General features: G+C 40.9%; 1 protein-coding gene across 2 annotated transcripts in view; it reads right to left on the reverse strand.

The window, feature by feature from the left end:
• Positions 1 to 21,755, reverse strand: part of LOC134223660 (myogenesis-regulating glycosidase-like) — a 56,839-nt gene extending 35,084 nt beyond the window's left edge. The window contains exons 1-2 of one of the 2 annotated variants that reach the window (XM_062702847.1): positions 21,574 to 21,755; positions 21,204 to 21,494 (exon numbers count right to left, since the gene is read on the reverse strand). In XM_062702847.1, coding sequence (XP_062558831.1) covers positions 21,204 to 21,405 — 202 coding nt within the window. In that variant the 5' untranslated portion in view covers positions 21,406 to 21,494; positions 21,574 to 21,755. Of the gene's footprint in view, positions 1 to 21,203 lie in introns of both variants that reach the window. The other variant, XM_062702846.1, reaches the window with a different exon arrangement.
• Positions 21,756 to 23,302: the final 1,547 nt, after the last annotated feature.

Raw genomic sequence — 23,302 nt, forward strand, 5'->3', positions numbered from 1 at the left:
GTTTGTGTACGTCTGGCCTCACCACGTTCTCGTCCAAGTCCCTTAGCTCCGGATCTTCGCTAACCTACTTGACAAGCACTGCATACGTCATAGCGTCGTTAGCTTTGACAAGTTAAGCTTCCATTTTTGGCAGCTTCTGACGAGGCGGAGGCTTTCCTTTCTTGTTATGCTCAATTTTTCTTGCCTCGTTTCGTTTCAGCTATCTTTTTCCCTTCTGTCCTTAGGATACTCCATCCGTCTTTCTGTGAAGTAGCGTCTGTCTTTTTAACAGCGACAGAGTTCCCCGCGTCTGCTTTTTGAGTCCGCCTGGCCTCCCTCCACCCGTCGTAGTTCTTGCCCTTTTGGGTGTCATGGAGATTGATGTACTTGGATGTACTCTCCACCCCAGAAAATGTCTCATTTTCACCCAAGGGTGGAGATTACTTCAATGTAAAAAAAAAAGAAATATTACTAACTTATAGGTAGATACTAAAAAGCAATGTAGTGCCACGAGAAAAAAAAAGATGACCGACAAGTTGTTTCATGTGTCCCAACAGCTAGTAAAACACATTTTCTCGTATGTCAATAGATTTGAAAGTGCATACTTCTCGTTCAATGATGTGAGAAAAACGTTCCGCGAAAGAGTTTCGCATTTCTCATGTAAGCGCTAGGGGAGATTGGAGCAACATGCCCTAGCTAATCAATTATTTTAAAGATGGTTACTTGTACAATGGACACTAGAGTGATTCAAATTTTGACTTTTTTGCTCCCCGATTCTTAAACGATTGCATTTGCTATTTTGATAATCCTCCTATTTTTTTTTAATGTAATTTGATTGTGCACACGTCATTTGAAGTTTGCGTGGAAATTACTGTGAAAATCGACCCTTATGTAAAAGATCGTTCCGTGAGGTTGCCCATGAACTATTTAATGGTGATCAACACGTTGACCACATAGAATACTTCCCAAGCTGAAAGGCTGCTGTTGTTGCGAAGCGATTTGTCGTTTGGAAGTCAAGTTATGGAGAAAACATAAATGCTCATTATTGATATTGATATTATTCCTTTACGTGTTGAATTTTCTTTCTCTTTTACGTGTTGAATTTCCTACGATTCAATATTTCCTTAATAACTTTTCTTGCAAGCATCAAAACGTTTCGCAACAAAGACGATCTGCTACACGGTTAGAAAAAAGTACCTAATTTTAGGTACTTTTTTTCTCTTGCATCTCCCTCACTCTTCCCTTTGTTGTCATAAAATGAAGAGCAAAACCACTCAACAAGGGTATTAAAGTGTGGAAACCCAACGTTAAGTAATCTCTTGTTTACAAAAGTTGTGCGAAATTTACCTAACTTTTGGTTAGTTTCTATTTAAAATTAAGTAAATTTTACTTAATATTAAGTGAATTTTACTTAATTTCAAGAAAAAAGTGCTTAATTTTGGGTTCCCGCACTGAACTCCCGATTTGAGTGGAAAGTACCTAATATTAGGTACTTTTTTTCTAATTGTGTACCTTGTTAAATTTCCTATGTTGTCAATGTAATCATATATTTTCAGAGTTTAATGGGAAGCGTTGGGAACGGTTTTCCACAAAAGTTACTGTTTTCAAAGGGATTTTCATACAAATTTCAAACTGTTCGTGCTCACTCAAATTATGTCCAAATTAGCTAAAAATTTGGGAGGATCATTAAAATGGCAAGTGTAATCGTTTAAGCATCGGGGAGCGAAAAAGTCAAAATTTGAATCACTCTAATGGACACAAAAAATTAAAAAATTTGCCATAAGTAATCTATTTAAATTGCAAGATATTGCTTTATGAACGATGATTTTGGATTCAAGTTCCGCCCACCGACGATGCGATATCAGGATACTACGAATATGAAGTGCCGATGATTTTTATTTTTTTTAAACAAACCCATTTTATTTAACAAAAGCCTAAAGCGTTAATTATGAGTTCCAGTTCAGTTCGCTGAGTATATTTCTGGATAACCGATGATCAATATTCGGGATTTTCGAGACACTGAAGGCGGCCTTACTGTTGAGGTCGAAATACGTATCTGTTAAAGTTACAATCAAGTGGTACAATTACATGGGATAGTACGAACTCGTCCTATGACAAATGAAGATATTCCACTAAAACCTCAAGATAATTTTCTGTTTGTCGTAGTTTTTGGTGAAAAACATCTTTTCCTTACACCTCTTTTTTCTAAAACGAACCTGGAAGATAATCGAAAAACGTGCCTACTTGATTAAATTATTTTTTTGCTTCATCAATTTTATGCCTAACTCACTTTTTGCGAGAATTTTCGGAAACCAATTATACAAAAAATTAGAATAGAACCTAGAACATCAACAAAAATGGAGTTGAGATGCGGTCACTCTAGCCATACCATCTTTTTGCAATTGGTGGATGGTACGAAAAGTATGACGGAAGAGAGAAAACGAGCAAATCAAGGGAAAATGAGGGAAAAATGGTTAACTCTCGTCATCAGACTTTTTTTTTTCCTTTCCCACAACACGATTTTTCGGAGAAAATCTGCGTGAGTAAGCATTCTCTGCTCGTGAGACTGGCAAAATGCAAATGATGGCAAAAACGGGTAGTACTTCATTGACACATGGAAACGCATTGTACATTGCATTGCATTCATAAAATCAATTCTTATTTGTACCAATTGTTCTTTTTTCCAGTGAATTTATATCACAGGTGACCATTAATAATACAATTAAACTATTTCCATTCAATTGGTAGTGGTTTGTACCAAGAAAGCAAATAATTCAAAGATTTTACACTTACCCCAGTTATCAAACACTGCGGGAGAAGTGGATAATGTTCTAATTACGCAATTTTTTCTTCTCTCCAGGGTTTATTTCGATAGCTATGAATCTTAATATGTTCCTTCTTTGTTATCATTGTGATTCCAGTGGTGATTGGACTCATATACATGAGAAAATGCCTGATTAATCCACCTATCGGTATTGATGTCTTTCACATGTTCTACATATGAAAAAGTTAAAAATAGCACTTATAGGTAAATATATTGTATAATTCACATTAATTTTTATTCATAACGAGTTTCGCCGTTGAATGCATTTTTTTGCGAACAAATGGGTTAAGGACAAGTGCTTAAGAATAGCTGATAATTTTGTACGTGCTTTGCGCACAAACATACATACAAATACGCACATACAGACATCATCTCAATTCGTTAAACTAAGTTGATTAGTTCATAACCCTGTAAGTCCCATTTGTCCTTTAAAAAGTAATCTTTGGGGCGAATATATAGACTTTACGTACACTTAGTGTTCGAGAAGGCAAAGCCAGCCCTCCCCTAGCTATTACGAGAATTCCTTGAGGATCTATTTCGTTAAGGTATGAAATTATTCTACAAAAGATACTCAGAGCAATTATCGTATTGATTTCAGGTATATGTAACTACTTATCACTATTGAAGGTCAAGGTAACATGGGTTTTCCACTTACCCCATCCCACTAGGGTAAGTGGAAAACAACTCCTAATTTTGAAATCTATTTCCATAAATTTCAAGCGCCTAAAATTGTATGAATTACCGCATAGTTGGTGCAAAATTGACTGTTTTTGATAGCCCATTTTGATTGAACGTATTTAAATCATTTAAACTGGTTTTACACTAATTCGAACATGCACTATCGAGTTTTCCTTTTTCACTTCCCCCAGTGTACCTTACTTTTTTTTAGAATTAGTGATACACATGTAAAAAGGCGTTTCCCCCCTTTCAGGCGCTATGGCACATCTTCCCCAATGGCTGTTTAGTTTATTTATGAACCATTTTCTGTTTCCATTAAATATCACTGAGGCGAAAGATCGCTGGCTTGCCAATTGATGGCTTTCCGTGTCGCCATGTTCATGGGCCGTTGAAATAAAAGGGGACAGGATTGATGGGGATGGATCAAATTCGCTGCCAAGAAATGTGGATCGAAGTGAAAGTTGATGAGATTTATTGATTATCTAATGGAACGATGATCGGCGCCAAAAGTTAATGACCAGGAATTGAACATTAATCGTCACTAACGACCCAATGATGTATTCTATTCAAATTTCTGAAAAATGTCTGAGGTCACGCATAGCTGAATCTTCTACAGGAAACAAAGTGTGCTTTAATTGCTTTTTTTTTTGCAACTGTCAAGTGCATTTTGTTTTTGTAAAATGTTTACCTCTGGCTTCGAATATATTAAACCCGGATGTTTTGGGAGAGGCATTTATTGAAGCTGATCATGTTCAAAAGTGAATCACATTGCTGAACGCCGCCTACAAGGTACTCTCCCAAATATTATGCCGTCGACTAGCACCAATTGCAAGGGAGTTCGTGGGGCAGTACCAGGCGGATTTTATGGGCGAAGGTTCAACCACGGACCAGGTGTTCGCCATTCGCCAAGTTCTGCAGAAATGCCGAGAATACAACGTGCCCACACATCATCTATTCATCGACTTCAAAGCCGCATATGATACAATCGATCGGGACCAGCTATGGCAGCTAATGCACGAACACGGATTTCCAGATAAACTGACACGGTTGACCAAAACGACGATTGATCGGGTGATGTTCGTAGTTCGAGTTTCAGGGGCATTCTCGAGTTTCTTCGAAACCGGGATTGATCGAAGTGTGCCGCGCGCGACGGACGGACGTCAAAAATTTTCAAGGTGCTTTTTTGTTCCGTTTCGGTTGCCGATAACTCGCAGGAAGATAAATGGAAATCTGCTTCTGTGTCGCGGAGTTGTTCCGATTGTGAAGGATAGCATCGCAAGTGGTCGTAATTCTTGATGAAATTTTTGTATTGGGGGTTTTCTTGTTTTTGATATTGTTACAGCATGCAGGTGGTTAATATCAGATATACGCCGCAACACCCGGGTTATGGACGTGTGTAGATTTGTGATTTTATAAATAGTGACGTAGCGATCGGACACTGATGAAATTCAACGAAGTGGCTAATTCGCAGACCCAAATTGAAAAATGAAAATAAAAGGTGTAAAAAGGACTCTAAGAAAAAAAGTGGATATAAGTTTAAAGTGGATATGCAGGATGTAAAGTGAAAATCTTAAGGTTAAAATTTTATGATGAAATAAAATGAAATATCGCACAAGACCAAAAATCGTTAAGGGATTATTTATCATTTTTATTAAATGGTTTCTTTCAATAAACAAAAGATGAGAAGTGCAAAACTCCAAAAAAGAAAAAAAAACGGTGGACTTTTTGAATATGTTTGGTGTTCACGAGTGGAGCCGTTTTTTCCGCGTCAATTTTTTTCAATACGCCAATTAGAAATTTCGGCTAGTTAATTAATATTCGGAACAAATGATTCGAAAGCGATATTAAAACTCGCTGGAAAAGCCGAGAATAATTCTGGAGAGTCGCGTCTCAGAGGAGCGTCGGAGTTCTACACTAGCTACATCCAATAGGCGCGGAAGTAGATCCATCCGGATTCCGATAAGTCGTCGAAGTTCATGAATATTTCGAACAGCTTCGTCATCGATGTCTTTTAACGGAATTGGGACTTCCGATCTTTCGCAGTGCAGCCGCCGGCGAAAACCGAACAGCTGTCCGTCTGTTGTTGCCGAAAAAGTTGACAAGGTACCCCTTTTCTGAGGGTGCTGGAGCCGTCACAGAGCAAAGCGTCACAGGTCCAGGTGGAGGCGTAGACGTGTGGGATTGCAGTTAAAAAGCTCACATTTAGGGAATATGATGTCCAGGAATGCGATTTTTCGGATATGGACGGTAGGTCAGTTAACATCAGGTTGAGGTAAGTTGCTTCAAACGAAACAGAAAGGTGAGTGCAATTTCACTTAACTTCATCATGAAGTGGAACAATAGCTCGAGATACATGCTCTGGTTGGTTTGGTGCATCTACTTTTATTGACTTAAAGTGGACAGTTTTTACTGAGCTATGCGGTCACCATACTTCATTTATATTACATACCATGAGGCTATTGGCTATCAACTGCATATGATTTTTGTGTTTAAGCACATCTAATGGTACCATCAATATATTACACTGTCCGCAAATTTTATTTAGTTTATCCCCTTACCTGTAACTAATCGTAGCAAAGTTCACAAATTTATAAATAATTTAGATATTTTCACATATATGGATGGTTCATTCCCAGTTATTTATATTGTTATGCTAGAGAAGACATACACTTTTGCTTATTTTCCACCTTTATCACTGCTTTTAGCCTAGTCGGATATAGTCGGACTAGTCAGGATATTAAAAACGAACGGTTGGAAACTATTCAAGAAACATGTAGAACATAATTTTTTTTTTGCGAGCTGCTTAAGAATGAGCAAAGAAATGTTATGGGTTGTATTAAGAATCTGCGAAGACCTCTAATAATGCTGGCATTTTTGGAATGGGGTGATGACATAATTTCAATTGGGATCGCATGAGGGGAAGGGAAAATTAATATATTTTATATTCTTTCTCGTTTCAGAGAGCGAACAATGACGCTTAAACCTAGGCTAATTACCCGAGCAGCACAAGTCAGACTAAAATGGTTGTTGCAACTTGATAGTGACCAAATCTAGTCGCATATCCGTTGCAGTAATCTATGTGGGACATGTGTGCTACTTGGGTAGCCAGGGCAAGTTTAATAGCTTCGCCCCATCCCAGGACAATTAACAATGGAGTGACAAAAATTTCTTAGCATGGTGACTCCCAACGTCTGTTTAAGCGCATTATATCATTTGCTTATGATGATATTCCTAAACTATATTCCCTACCAACCATCCAACTCCTTGACATCTATGAGGGCGTCGGTGAGTCGCTGGCCTCTCGTTAAGTAGATGTCATATCATCATTTCCTTCCCTTCCTTAGTAACAGAGAAGATGGGCGTGGCCGGCAATGGTAGCTTTCATGCTTTATCATTTTTGACCCCCAATTGGGTTGCTATTAAATCCCAAATAGTAATCCATAAGCAGTTGGGGTAAGAAAGTTAAAGAAAATACATGACAGCTATCAGTATGCAATCTACGAAATACTCTGTTACAACGCAACGCAACGCAACGCATTCTCGAGTTTCTTCGAAACCCGCAGAGGGTTACGGCAAGGTGATGGTCTTTCTTGTCTGCTATTCAACATCGCTTTGGAAGGGGTAATACGAAGAGCAGGGATTAATACGAGTGGTACAATTTTCAATAAGTCCGTCCAGCTATTTGGCTTCGCCGACGACATAGATATTATGGCACGTAACTTTGAGAAGATGGAGGAAGGCTACATCAGACTGAAGAGGGAAGCTAAGCAGATTGGACTAGTCATCAAGACGTCGAAGACGAAGTACATGACAGGAAGAGGTTCAAGAGAAGACAATGTGAGCAACCCACCGCGAGTTTGCATCGGTTGTGACGTAATCGAGGTGGTGGAAGAGTGTGTGTACTTGGGCTCACTGGTGACTGCCGAAAATGATACCAGCAGAGAAATTCGGAGACGCATGCATAATGGCTGGAAATCGTACGTACTTTTGACTCCGGAAGACTGCGGTGGGCCGGGCACGTAGCCAGTGTGTCAGACAGTAACCCGGTGAAAATGGTTCTCGACAACGATCCGACAGGCACAAGAAGGCATGGTGCGCAGCGGGTGAGGTGGATCGATCAGGTGGAAGATGACTTGCGGACCCACCGTAGACTGCGTGGTTGGAGGTGTGTAGCCATGGACCCAGCCGAATGGAGAAGACTCTTATATACCGCACAGGCCACTTCGGCCTTAGTCTGAATAAATAATAATAATGTTCAAAAGTGAATATCTGCGTTGATATTTAGGAGATTTAGCCTATGGACATAAATATGGACATAAGACATTACATGTTCATTTTTTAGCAAATCAAATCTGCAACTCTTACGATTGAAAATTTTGGATTGCAGTATGATAACATTTTTACTAATGAATTATTAATATGGTTTCAGAATTTCAACAGAAAAAAATCGGGGGAAGAGGCATTTAATATAAATTACTTTCTTTCTCGTTTCAGAGAGCGAACAATGGCACTTAAACCTAGGCTTATTATCCAGGGCATGTTTAATAGCTTAGCCCCATCCCAGAGAAATCAACAATGGAGTGACATAATTTTTTTATCATGGTCACTCCCATCATTTGTTAAAACTTTTAATATCATTTGCTTATGATGATATTCCTAAACTGTATTCCCTACCAACCATCCAACTCTTTGATATCTATGAGGACGTCGGTGAGTCCCTGGCCTCTCATGGGGTAGATACCATATCATCATTTACTTTCCTTCCCTAGTAAAGGAAAAGATGAGCATGGCCGGCAATGGTAGCTATCATGCTTTATCAATTTTGACCTCCGATTGGGTGTTATTAAATCCCAAATAGTAATCTATAAGCAATTGAAGTTAAAAAATATACATGGCAGCTATCAATATGCAATCTACGGAATACTCCGTTTCAACGCAACGCATATTCGAACAAATTTTAGTTATAATAATAATATATAATAATGAGCGTCTCATGAAAACTCTAAAAAAAACTCGTGAAAAGTTTGAACAACTTCTCGTGAAAATGCTACAATACTTACCGAAGAAATCCCGATGGCTTTGTACTCGAAATATGGAGACTATTCTTGGGAGATTTCAGAACATTCAGAAATCACGAAGAACTTTCCTTAGAACTTCCTATGTGTTCTCCAGAGAAAATCCGAAGTTTTACTCGTAGCCTGTCCCGTACAAATTGCCTATCCCGTACAAATTAAAAAAACTGCCTCAAAGTTGGAAATTAAAATACGTAGAATTTATCGTAGAAATCGTTAAGGAGAGCCTCCGCGTTTGGGGCTGCTGTTGTTTTGCTTTGTTAACAATTATCTAATCAATGTCACATTGTTTCCGAATAAGATCGACATTGAAAACTAAAATCATATTATCCATCGTCCATCGCTGGTTCCTAATTAGCCAGGAACAAGTCCCACATCAATCATGTTAATTAAAGCAAAGAGGCATCCCCCAACGTTGTTAATTGTCCGTGCTTGTTTCGATCGTGCTGAAGTTCATAAACGCTTGCCAAAATATCTAATTAGAATAGCAATACACGGAGTTAAATGAAATCTACAACTTGGGGGTCGTTCAAAAATGATGTCACAGGTTTGAGGGGGGAAAGAGTCTAAGATTTTGTGACAGTACATATACTAGGTATACAAAAATCATGACAGTGGGGGAGAGGGGTCTAGAAATCTCAAAAAGTAGTGGATGTCATATTTGAATCGCCCTTGTAAGAGTTTTAAGGTTTGATACATGTACTTCGATCCCAAATTTGTCAATATTTTGAAAATATTTTGTAATTGATAATGTTAATCATTTTAGGCTCCGGGAGTAACTCTGGAATAAATGATACTGTAACCAGAACCTTAAACAACACGATTTACATAAAAATTATTTAAAAAAAATTAACTAATCAAAATATTTACATTACACAGTGATGATGTATGTTGACATTCAAAACAAAAAGAAAAGCATAGTGAGTTGAGAGTTGAAGATGAAAGACAGAATACCCATAAATACACTGGGTACAAAATTGCACAACATTTAAAGGGAAATTATATTCAACACAAAATTCTTCTTAATTCCTTTATTGACTTGGTAATACAGTATCTTGACTAACGTCTTGCTCTTTTCAAATAATTTAAAAACATTAAAGTACTTCATAAAGCATAAAAATTCCAAAAGAGCACAATTCTTATTTTTTTAGCTTGTTTCAACTGACATCATCGCGCGCTACCTCCAAATCTATATATGATTCCATTTTTTCATTGAACCCAGGAGATGTGATGGCGTGGTTATAAATCTGGTCTGAATTCGTCCAAAACACAAACATCCATCAATCATCCAAACTGTGAATACATACATCTAGAACATGCTCATTTATGATGATCTTTTCCTCCATCTACCACACGTCTCTGCTCTTGATGTGCTACAGATTATCCTTGCCAGACCCGTGGCCAAGACATCATTTAGCTAGTCAGTCAAAATCATGTCTCCCAGCTAGGGTTGATGGCGCACGACTCTTGATTTCGACTTTTTGCTCGACTATACACCGCAAAAATGGAAGCCACCAAGTCACGTTTTTTGACAAGTGAAGAGCATCCATCCATCACGCTACTATTGCGTTGAAGAAAATGCATCTATCCTTCGGATTTGGCGAAGTGCAGAATAGTGCACCGCGCGTTCGTACCGGTACCATTATTGCTGCACGGTTGCGATCGCACAAGATCATAGTGATGAAAGCAATATGGTTCCGTTAAATAGGGGTTTCCTCAAACATCAATTAATCTTGTCAGCAGCGGTGCATTAACAAGGTGAAATGGTTTATATTTACTGGGTGTGTATATGCAGCGAAAAGTCACAGTAGTTGATGGAAATCTTCGTTTGTGACTGACCTACATCGGCGATGAGTTTCCTTGAAACATTAGTGTTCTTGTTGAATGTGAGAGAATTATACTGATTTTTTTTTCATGACACAAGAGCAAGTTTTTCAAGCCTAAAAGTTTTTCTATTTTCCAGTTGTGAATGACTGCCGAAAGAATCAAATTAACAAGGCACAATTAACCAATGATATCGATTCGTTTGCGTTATTCGTATCAGTTTGATAAGATTGAACGAGAAACCTACCCACAGAATTTTAGCAAACTGATTGATTCAGAGGCGTCGCACTGCACAGGTAGCAATTTTGTCCCTAACATTTAAACTCTCGATAGATTTTTTGTCATTCTTATACAAATATATATTTGGATTATGTGCATTTGTCATATGTTTAGTACCAATTTAACGATTAGGTATAAATACATAATCGTAAAATATGCACGGATTTTTTACAGGCGACATGAGATATGAGGCAACCGAAATGCTGCGATGGGGGCGCGTTATATATTCTCCACGATACCGAAACGACGCACCACCACATGTTGTCCAACACGTGCACTTTCAGCAGAGAACGATTTGCCATGTATCATTCGTCTTCTTCTTCTTATTGGCATTACATCCCCACCTTGGGATAGAGCCGCCTCGCAGCTTAGTGTTCATCAAGCACTTCCACAGTTATTAACTGCGAGGTTTCTAAGCCAGGTTACAATTTTTGCATTCGTATATCATGACTCATGAGGCTAGCACGATGATACTTTAAGCCCAGGGAAGTCGAGACAATTTCTAATCCGAAAATTGCCTAGACCGGCACCGGGAATCGAACCAAGCCACCCTCAGCATGGTCTTGCTTTGTAGCCGCGCGTCTTACTGCACGACTAAGGAGGGCCCCGGTTCTAGTTCTGACTGATTCCGCCAGTGCCATCGCTGCGCTACAAAGTGACCACCCGAAACACTCATGGATCCAGGCCATCCTCGTTTGCGAACAACAGTCTACAACCTTCGCCTGGATTCCCGGGCACTGTTGGGTGCCAGGAAACGTCACTGCGGACATTCAGGCTGGAGTCGGTCACCAAGGCTGGCGTTTCATAACATCGGTTCCCTCGGCTGACGTTAAAGCCTGGAGCAAAAAAGTCGTCAGCCAGGATTGGGAAAACAAATGGGTGGCTTCCATAACCACGCAACTGCGAAAGGTCAAGGTATCCACGGTAGTCTGTAACGACATGCCCAGTATCAAGGACCAGCAAGTCATCTCCCGTCTCCACACCGGCCACACCAGATTCTTACATAATTTCGGTGGAAGGCCGTTTCGGACCATTTGTGACATCTACGAGGTACAAAACTCAGTGGAATATGTAATCTGCTAATTTCCAAAGTTTGACATTTCTCGCTCCAGCTACGGAACAAACATACGAGATGCCTTAGCCGACGATACCGCTAGCATATCTGTCCTCATCTGCTTCCTCAAAGATGGAGGACTGTACCATCAGATCTAGATCCTGGACCTTCCGGGCACCCCAACCCGGTTATAATGTGGCTGGTCAGTATGCCCAGTAAGCGTGCTCCAGCCACCTTCAGTGGACAGGTGCTACCGGTGCCTTGAGTCCGGGCACAAGTCTTATGACTGCAAGGGCCCAGACCGAAGCAAGATGTGCCGTCGCTGTGGCGAGGAGGGACACAAGGCGCAGGAATGCGACAAGGCACCTAAGTGCCTCATCTGCGCCAGTAAGAAGCAGGCCCGGAACCATGCTATGGGCGGGCCTGCGTGTCCCTTCGGAGATGCCAATAGGAAAAAGCCGTGCAAGTAACACAGCTGAACCTGAACCACTGTGCATCTGCCCAGCAACTGCTATGGCAGTCGGTCTCGTAGTCCGACCCGTAGGACGTACCTGCCGACAATGGCAACTGGGTGGCGGACGGGTCTAGATCGGCGGCAATCTGCACAACGGGAAGGTACCCGATTCAAGAGGTTGTACACTCCTCCGCGGAGGGTGTCGCGATAGCCAAGATCAATGGTGTGTTCTATTGTAGCTGCTACGCCCCACCAAGGTGGCCAATGGAACAATTCAACCAGATGATCGACAGGCTATCGTCCGACCTAGCAGGTCGGAGACCGTTCGTTATAGCGGGAGATTTTAATGCTTGGGCAGTGGAATGGGGCAGCCGCTGCACCAATCAGAGGGGACAAGCGTTACTCGAGGCACTTGCAAAACTCGACGCAGTGCTTGTTAATGACGGAGCCAGTAGCACATTTCGTAGGAATAGGGCCGAGTCATGGATAGATGTAACGTTTGTCAGCTCCGGTCTGGTCTCTGACCTGGACTGGAGAGTAGACGAGGGCTACACCCATAGTGATCACTTAGCAATTCGCTTCAAGATCAACCATGGTGTGCAGCATCCGAGGGCGGGTGATCTCTGTCAGATCCGTGGGTGGAAGTCCAATCACTTCGACAGCGAAGTTTTCACCGCGGCCCTGGGACTGGAGGCCAACACCGACAGTCTAGGTGGGGATGCGCTGGTAGCTGTTTTATCACGCCCGTGCGACGCTACTATGCCAAGAAATGGCAGACGCCCGGCATACTGGTGGAGTGCCGAAATTGAAGCCGTACGATCAGTCTGCCTGAAGGCTAGACGTAGGGCGCAACGAGCCCGCACCGAGGAGGAAAGAGCGGTCCGCCGTGAAGTGTTTCGAGCTGCGAGACTGACCCTCAACAAGGCCATTAAGAGCAGCAAGAGAGCGTGCTTCGAAAACCTGTGCGAGGGTGCCAACCCGAATCCGTGGGGTGACGCCTATAGGATCGTTATGGCCAAGACCAAAGGGGGCTCTTCACCCCCCGAACGGTCACCGGACCAGTTAGCGAGGATTATCGAAGTACTTTTCCCATCCCGAGCCACAAGTCCCTGGCCTCCTGCGTTGCAAGTCGCTGGGAGTGTGGCCGAATGGTGGCTCCGGTGACGAACGAAGAGTTACTCGCAGTGGCTAATTCCCTTGCGATGAACAAAGCTCCAGGGCCTGATGGAGTCCCAAACAGTGCATTCAAGGCAGCGCTCATAGCGAACCCAAACATGTTCAGGCTAGCTATGCAGAGATACCTAGATGAGTGTCGTTTCCCTGAGAGATGGGAAAGGCAGAAGTTGGTACTGCTGCCGAAGGCCGGGAAGCCTCCGGGCAACCTATCGGCGTATAGACCAATTTGCCTGATCGACACGACGGGTAAACTGCTCGAGAGGATACCTAGCAGCACAATTCACGTTAATTTAGTTGCAATAACTTATATATGACCAAATTTGGTCATATATGAGTATCATAAACTGATTTACAACATATGTGTTGCTCGGGATCATCCTCAACAGGCTCACCCTGGCCTGTCGAGCAACCAGTTTGCTTTTCGGAAGGATAAGTCCACGGTGGACACTATTGCTAAAGACTGCAGAGGTAGCGATCTAACGGAAAAGGCGATGAATTCGATACTGTACGTTGGTGACGCTGGATGTGAAGAACGCATTCAATAGCGCAAGCGGGGATGTCATCGCGCTCTCGTTACACCGGCATAGCCTGCCGGTGGGACTGTACCGGATCTTGGAAAGCTACTTCCAGAACCGTGTGCTGCTATACGAGACCGATGCCGGTCAGAAAAGTGTTCCCATTACTGCATGAGCCCGGTACTATGGAACCTGATGTATGACGGGGTTCTGAAGCTAAAGTTCCCTCCTGGTGTGAAGATCGTCGGCTTTGCTGACGATGTAACCCTAGAGGTCTACGGGCATACAAGTCAGACTCACATGGCAAGATAGAGGTGAGCATACAAGTCAGACTCACAGGGTGCGACAGAGCATGTAGGGTGTGTTAGAGGGTGCAATAGAGCGAGCACCCAAGTAAGACTCGCATGGGACGTGTGTCTGTGTGAGCGAGAATGAGCGAGTACGTTAAGTACTGCCACCCCCAGAAGTAGTACTGGGAGGTAGTTCCTGGGGGAAACGATGGCGGAGCTCAAGGGAGTTTAGTCGGTATTACCGGTACGGTCGAGTACACTTCCGTGTGGTAGCTTGGCAACTACAATGTACGTGTGCTGGGTTAGTGTGTAAATGCATTCTCCCTTGTAAAAAAAACGGGTATAAGCCCCACTCACGGAGATGTGCGGGCCTGCCTAGTCTTTCCAGGGCTGTAAGTCCCCACCCCGCTCAGTGACCAGGTAACTCAGGCATCCCAAACCGGGTCGTAAGTCCTCTGCTCGTCAACCATAATCTCAACAAGGTCAGCTGCGTTTCCTCCCCAACTTCGCTAAAATCGTCTCCTAATTTCGATACCAACCGACCAAGTCCTGTGCAGCAGGAATACGAGCTCTCAGAGTAAGCCACGCTCTCTGCTATTTTTTTCTCTTTCTTTTGTTTTGCGATCTGAATATTATCATCGTTTATCTGACGTTCTGATCAGTTTTATTGCGGAAATCCTCCGCTCCGAATAGTTTCTTCGCTATGAAAAAATTCCCCTTTCGGTCGGTTTTATGGATCGATGTTATGCGCTAAGGTTGGGTTTCCTATCTGGCTGCAGTGATTGAACTCCGGAGAACAGCGCGACTCAACCATTGGATAATCATTCATTAATATTTAAAAAAAAATATCGATGGACACTCCCACCGCGGAAGATAACTTCCCACTTTGTGAGGGAGTAGGGACTCCACTGCCTAGCAGCTGGGCCACTCCATTCATACGCCCCAGTTCAATGATTGATAATACCCTGAAATAGAGTCCTATAAGAAGAGCTGAGACGAGACCGGCAAAGACAGCTTCTTTTTCCCAGCCCCCTGAAACGGCTGTCATCTGCATTCGCGAAGTCGAAGCAAATTCTGCTCTTCCCTCCTATGGGAAATCCCATTGCTATCTGTCAGAGTTTGAGTGAAACATGGCCGCCATTTCCTTCTCTCTGTTGCTCTACTGTAAAAACCCATAAAGAACTGTCAGTGTTTGTGTGAAGAATTTTGCTTCGACTTCGCGAATACAATACGTGATTGAAGCCGAAAATTTGGTGCTAAACTTGGTGCTAGCTGTCAAACTGTGGCTTTAAACACGGAACACAGTGACGCATGCGACAATATCGCTCGAGGTTAGATTTAATTCGAATAAAAAATAAATAAACATTTTTTATTTTAGGCTCGATTTTAGGCTGTTGCTAAAAGAAAAAGCGCATTTTCTAAAGTATGTTTCAAGACTTTATTGCAATTAGGGTATCCAATCATGGTTTGAACTAGTGAAAAGCGTATCATGGTTTGAACCATTTTGAAATCAATAGAAATTACCATCTCATTGGCAGGAAATAAACCTAATACAGTATGAATGGCATATTTAGGTATACTGGAAGTGATAAAGTTTATATAAACATTCGTACGTAATGTTTAAGTAATAAAATAAAGCGATAAAAACATCCTTAATTTGCGCTAAATCTCCCCCACCAGTAGCATAATTTCAAAATTCTCGTAAAGCACGCATTTTATGACACAGGAGTGAGATCAATATATATAAAAAAAAACGTTATTTTTATCTGTAATCGATTGAAATCATCATACAATTGAGAAACAGTTTCAAATAGTTAAAATAAGTAGTAACATTTATACAATGTAAAAACTGATCATGGTTTGAACTAAATTCGTACCATGGTTTGAACTTGTAAATGCAGTCATGTTCTGCTGCTGTCCGCTAGGAGCGCTGCATGCGCCTAGCTGGAGCATTTTGTTTACATTTCCAAGATAAAAAAGTCGCGAATTTCATATTGATAATTTAGACGATTTTCAGAAAAATATATTAAGCTCTTTTAGTGGAATGTATTCAATCGTCTAAGACGAATTAAGTACTGTCCATTTAATTCCACCAGTTAATTTTCGTTATCTTTGCAGATACGTATTTCGACCACAACCCTGTGGTCGTCTTCAGTGTCTCGTACTTGACTCGACTTCAGTCAGTACTTAATTCGTCTTAGACGATTGAATTTAGACGATTTTCACACGTTTCGAGTTACTAATCTAATGCAAGAAGATGAATAGTAAAACAAATTTGCTTTTCTATAGATTTCCTCAGCGTTTCATGCATGTGATTAGTATTATATTTAGGAGCTGCTGGCTGCTGCAGTAGTTCAAACCATGGTACGATTTTAGTTCAAACCATGAACAGTGTAGTTCAAACCATGGTACGAATCAAAGTTATGTAATTATTAAGTTTTTTCAATGATACTAAGCATAAATATGTGCACCCAGGATGTTTTTAGAAAGATAATGAACTAAGCTTCCATATAAACTAGAAATCGCAGTTCTAACATGTCCCTTTAATGAAATAAATCAACTTTGTTTTGACGGCTCATCTGAAACCCACCATTTGGTTCAAACCATGATTGGATACCCTATTTCTATAGCTGATTCGTTCATTTCATATACACATGTTTCGCTATAGCGCAGTTATCATCACTGTCTTTGTCGCAATTACAAATAGCAAATTAATAATAATAGCAAATTTGTCAAGTCTGCCTATGTCGATATCTAAACAGTTTGATAGATGTTTGAAATAATTTGTCAAATATTTGGCATTGTGTTAAAGAGTTGGCCTTTAATTCCTAATGCATCTTTCTGTTTGAAAACCAATTTTTTGCAAGTAGGAAAAATAAGACTGCAAACCAATTAACTGATTGATCAGTAGTGATGCATTTTTCCTTCAAATTTTAAAACACTATACTCGTTGGAATCTGAAGCAAAATATTGTTTAAATTTTGTTTAAATAAAATAATTATCTTGTGCTCAGAAATGCCGCGTAATTGCAATGCACAATGCACATTGATCCGAATTCCGTAGTTAAAATAACGCGTTCAATCGTCAAAACATAAAAAATGTGAATCTCGTGATTCAATCTGCAGAAAATAAAATGTAACAAAGCTATGCAACAGTTTTGAGCTTTTGAATCTGCACTTAAATAATCTAGGGCAGCTGCTGAGGGAATGCATGTCTTAGATTCATATTAAAAATAAATGCACCAATTTAAATCACTACTAAACTGATTTATTTTTTAGGAATCTTAAGATTAATTCATAATCGACAAAAATTCAAATGTTGCGACAAATTTGCGACATGGGCAGTATAGTTAGGTTTCTCAGCTAAAAAAACTGTTTTCCGGTACATGATCATTGGCAGCTCAATAGTTTTTATTTTTAACTAGTTGACCCGGCAGACGTTGTCCTGCATAGTAGGCGATAAAGTGCTTTGTGATCTGTCCATGCGAAATTTCCATACAAATCATAATTTTAGTTTTTCACGGTTTACCCTACTTTACTAATGATTTTCGACTGAGGAAGTATCATATAAACCCGTCGGAAACTATGGTGAATGTTTCTCCTGAAGGAATGATGAAAATCCATCCAGTCGTTTTAGAGTTATGCGGATACGAACACAGACCATTTCATTTTTATTATATAGATATCCCGATTTTCAGTCCATTCCAAAAACTACTATTCTGCCAAATGTCAATGAAGGAAAAATACAGACGATTTGACAGTTTGGTACTCAACATGTTTCGGACAGCAGAACAAAGGGAACCGAAGCGACAATCTTCATATTATAATTAAAATATCTTTTGTAGAGACAGTTGAAGTTTGACTTGTGTCGTTTGACACAAAAACGATAAGTTTCCATCATTGGCGCAAAAAGAAGAAGAAGCCGAAGGATGATATTTGAAAAAAAAAAATAAAACTCTTCTTAAAAATTCTAGAAGTATACGAAGTAGAAGTGCTCCTTTAGTGGAATGTCTAAAAGTGATTTGATTTAAAACGGAAACGGGGTTGGATTCTTATGCTGTGTATCAAGTGTAATATCTCAAAATTAAATTTCAAATCTAAAAAAAAAATTATCGTTCGACTTCTTTTTCTTCTTCATGCAACCTTTATTCGTAAATTATGTTAAATTCATGAGGATTATGATGATCGCTGCGAGTTATTGAAATTTAAGTTTTCACGATCGATTAATAATCAAATAAATATTTTCCCGAGCGAAATGTAATCGGCGCAATATGAACTGAGCTTTAAACTTCAAGAGCAGCACTAGCGCCACACCAACAAACGGTGGCTTCAAGAACTAGTGCTTGTTTCACGGGGTTGGTTTCACCTAAGCCCCGGGTGGACTCCTCTGAGCTCAATAAAAGTGTATCCAATTCACGAATTAGTAAATTCATTTTCATAGGTATTTTTATACCGAGAACAAAACCCAAGTTTCTAACTGATTATTAATAACCTAAACGGATGATTTGGAATACTCGTTTAAGTGAAAAAGTTTTCGTAAAACAAAATTCATGCGGAATATTTTATTTGGGATACCAATACTTTCACACAAAAAGCTGCTGGCTGCACCTGACAGTTCGTGACAGCAGTTGACTGGCAGCAGCTGAAGTTACATTTTTTCCTCTTTGCAAGTCCCGTCCCAGAAGAAGAGTAACGCCATGTGCCACGTTTGACAGGTCTCCTGCTCGTTTGAACGCGCATTTGTATGGAACTGACAGACGATTCTGTTCCAAATCTGACACTTGACGACACTGTTATTATAGTCTTTGATGGGCTACAGCTCTTCGATGAACCTACGCCGAATGGAGTATCCTTCTCCACTGGACTCGATCCTGGGCCAATCGCTTCCAGTCGCCCTGAACATGAAGCACCCTCAGGTCCTCTTCAACTGCAAAAAGCCATCGTGTACGCGGTCTTCCACGAAGCATGCGGTCTCTTCCGGGTTCTCTACTAAATATTATCTTCGCTTGACGTTCTCCCGGCATACGAACAACGTGACCAGCCCACCGTAGTCTGCCGTGTTGTATAAGCTAAATAATATCCAGCCCTTTATACACCTGGTACAATTCGTGATTCATGCGACGCCGCCAGATACCGTTCTCCTGTTTACCGCCGAGTATTGTCCGCAGCACCTTACGCTCAAACACTCCGAGAGCTCTCCGATCAGCCTCCTTTAACGTCCATGTCTCATAGCCGTATAAAGCCACCGGAAGAATCAGAGTAGTATACAGCGCGAGTTTTGTTTTCGTTTGCAGACTACGGGACTTAAGCTGGTTACGAAGTCCGTAATAAGCCCTATTTGCAGCTGCAATACGCCTTTTCACCTCGCGGGTAACATCATTATCGCACGTCACTAATGTTCCAAGATACACAAATTCTTCTACCACTTCAAATTTTTCACCATCCAGCACTATTTTGCTACCACCACCACTAATGAACCCACGTTGCCAGCGACCATGTACTTCGTTTTGCTGGTATTGATCGTTAGTCCAATCCTCGCTGTCTCCCTCTTAAAAGGCGCAAAAGCCTCTTCCACGGCACGGCGATCAATTCCGATAATATCGATATCGTCCGCAAATCCCAGGAGCATATGCGATTTTGTGATAATGGTACCGCTTCTTTGCACACCAGCTCTCCTAATCGCTCCCTCGAGCGCTATACTGCCCATGATCGCATATTTGTAACATTTGCATTGTGGTTGATTTTGTAAATCGCTTGTCACTCCTCCCCACTAACTCAATTATTTCCAGCATACCACAGACAAGCAAAATAGTAAAGCCTATTTTACTGTTGTGGGATTAGATGCAGTAAATTGAGCTTTTTGAGCGATTCACAGGCTTTTTACAAAATAAACAAAAATGCGAGTGTTACAAATATGCGATCATGGGCAGTATATTGAACAGTAGGTTCGAGAGTGCATCACCCTGCTTTAATCCATCTAAGGTAACAAATAGTCACTGTACCCTAAAAGTAGGCAATTACCAAGGATTGGAACGCGCTTCATAGGGAATGCATGATGCATGAAAGAACTAAAATTTTCAATAGTTTGGCGTTGATAATCAAAAGTTTCGATTCGATACTACTGGCAAATTGGTGGAGAGTTTGAGAATCGATTGATATATAAATCTTCAAAATCCATTGAAAGTTAAAGGACCTATTAACGTTACAAATCTTACATGATTTCGTGACGGTCCCCAAATTTAAAATTTACATTTTACACCCTGTATCCGAGTCTTTCCTTTAGACGTAGTTTATGTAAAAAAGGTCAGCTGTAATTACATAGAGGACCAACTCAAATGGAGTTTGGGACTAATATCATCTTCAATTGAATTGGTGATTTGGTAACCTAAAGATAAGCCGTATGCGAATGCAGGTCAATTAAGGAATGGGCTGGAGAATATTGACATGATACTCGATTTGATAGAAGCCGACGAGTCGTTTGCACTTCCCCGAGAAATCACTGGGATGTTGGATATATGGGTAGGAAGTGTGGCAGGATTCGTTTTGGTAAACGGTATACCGTGTAAAGCGTGAAGTCTGATCGATGAAAACAAAACTAATAATTTTAATATAGGCTGGACAAAGCAGAATAAAATTTCGTTCTGCTTACTGAAGAAAATATGTCTGGACGCGATCTAAACTTTTACTTTCTAGGTAACTAATTCACTCACCCGCATAAATAATAACATCGCAGGAATTGGCAAGCAAAAACCGAGCAGAATAATACAAACAGCCAGCGGCTTGTTTAAGGCAATCACAATCGACGAGGTTCACCGAAATACTCTGCTGTTCCGATTTAACGGCAATCAGTACGCCACTACCTCCACGGAGATAACCAGTAGAACCCATTTTTAGTTTTAGTGATTGGATATTCTAAGAAAAATATCGCAGGATTCATAATCAAAGTTGTGTTGAAAACTATCATCAAGACATGATGCACAAAATTAGTTCTTCACCTTTGTCTTATCACGTGGATATTAGCTACAAACCGAAATTCGGGAGTGAGGTTCATTCACTTACCTCTTATTAAACTAAGCACGTATCGATGGTCGGGTTGCTCCTGCAGCTGTAACACTAAATCACTGTTTGCGAACTTGTAGCTCTGCATGATCTCTTCGTCGTCTCGCAAAATTAGAACTAGCACTGCTGTAATCACTGCAGCCCCAATAATCACTGCCAGTACAGAATAGATTAAACATTTTCGCGTCACATTAAGCGCCATTCTACCATTGCTTCACACGTTCTCTTCGATCGTGCCAATCACAATATACAGATTCTGGGTTATGAGGTTACTCCACAAATAAGATGTCACTACCGATGTTGAAAATTTTAAAATACAACAATCACTATCAATCAACACGCGCGATCACCACGCGACACCGTGCCCTACCTTAGAAGTCGAAAGCAAAATGTTTCCGTTTGTTGGACTTGTTTGGATCGAACGTGGTGCCGCCAGGCTGCAACCTGGTGCGACTGATGGATGCTGTTGAGCGATGCCGTCCGTGCAACCGATCGCAGGATGAATGTACTTTCGCCAACCAACTCACCGCACACTGGCGTGGTGGCGGCGGTCGATATTACCGGAGACTATACTGAAGAGATGAACCGTAGGATTACTCTCGTTTGGGGCGGTTTGTTTTTAAAAATAACCTCACCTCTCGTTCAAACAAACAAAATGCCATCGAACGCATATATAGCCAACTAGAACTGAGGGTGGTCAAACGGCCGACATCGGTATTTCACTCAAAAATGTACGGTAAAAATTGTTATGAGCAATTAGAAAGACAAACAGACGATGTAAATGCGGCGTTTTTCGCTCCCATTGAAGTGTTCCGACTATTCTCTCTTTGTCAGACAGAAGTCCGGCTACACAGCTACATCAATATGGTTGATGAAACTAAATGGTTAATTAGACGAGTTGTCAAGGCGAGTGATAGGCGAATAATATTTTACTGAGATTCTGTGTATGTAAAATGTCTTGTTGATATCTAGAGAAGTCTCAGAAGTATGAGATTACATACGGGAAAAAGTTGAGTGGTGTAAGAAGTTGTAGAAGGTCACTTTCCAAAATGATATAAAATATCAAATAACCCTAATTGAAAATTGAAAAATGTTTTTGAGCATAGTTTAGTGGGATCACTTTTCCAGACTACAAAACGAGTTAGAACGTTACTTTACTCGAATGTTAAGTACCCACGAGTTTCGTTCCTTAGATGGACGCTTTGTCGCTAAGCTGTGAAGGACCTACCTACGTCGGTCACCGTAGCTACATGAATCGATAAAATTTCAACCAAACACACATGTCCGACACTTCAATCCAGTCCTGATTCCAGTGCAATTTTTGTGCAAGGTTGAACTCGGCTCTCAATGGGTACATGCATGCTTGCTAACAACATTTCCTCCCCATTGCATTGCCCAAAATTGGTCTGTGTTCTGGTGGTATGGCAGGCGTCGATTTTTGATCATCCAACTAATAGGGGAACGGTTCAGCACTTCATCTCATAGCTCCTATGTCCATTTCATCAAAAACAAAGAAATGAAAAGGTGTTTGATTTGTTTCTTATTTCAGTAGTGAGCACGTTAGCAAAAAGAAGCGACGTGATTGGTGCTGTATTTATTTTTTTTTTGCCATGAGATGAATATATGTTCAGCGAGATGGTAAACGGAGCAGTTCCCCTATATTGCAAGCGCGATCTGGTGTCAGGCCATTAGGCCGAAGGCCATTTGGCCGAAGGTCATTAGGCCGGATGGTCATTTGGCCGAACGGTCATTAGGCCAAACGGCCATTTGGCCGAATTAGCAAAAATAATTTTTCTTTTCCATCTTCTTTCTTCCATCTTCCTTCTTCCTTCTTCCATCTTCCTTCTTCCATCTTCCTTCTTTCTTATTGCTTTTTCCTTCTTCCTTCTCCCTTCTTCCTTATTCCTTCTGCCTTCTTCCTTCTTCCTTCTACCTTTTTCATTCTTTCTTCTTCTTCTTCCTTCTTCCTTATTCTTTTTTTCCTTCTTCCTTTTTCCTTCTTCCTTCTTCCTTCTTCTTTTTTGCTTCTTCCTTTTCCCTTCTTCCTTTTTCCTTCTTCCTTTTTTTTCTTTTTTCCTTCTTCCTACTTCCTATTCCCT

Source organism: Armigeres subalbatus, chromosome 3, assembly GCF_024139115.2.
Source record: "Armigeres subalbatus isolate Guangzhou_Male chromosome 3, GZ_Asu_2, whole genome shotgun sequence".
In the NCBI taxonomy this organism is placed as follows: domain Eukaryota; kingdom Metazoa; phylum Arthropoda; class Insecta; order Diptera; family Culicidae; genus Armigeres; species Armigeres subalbatus.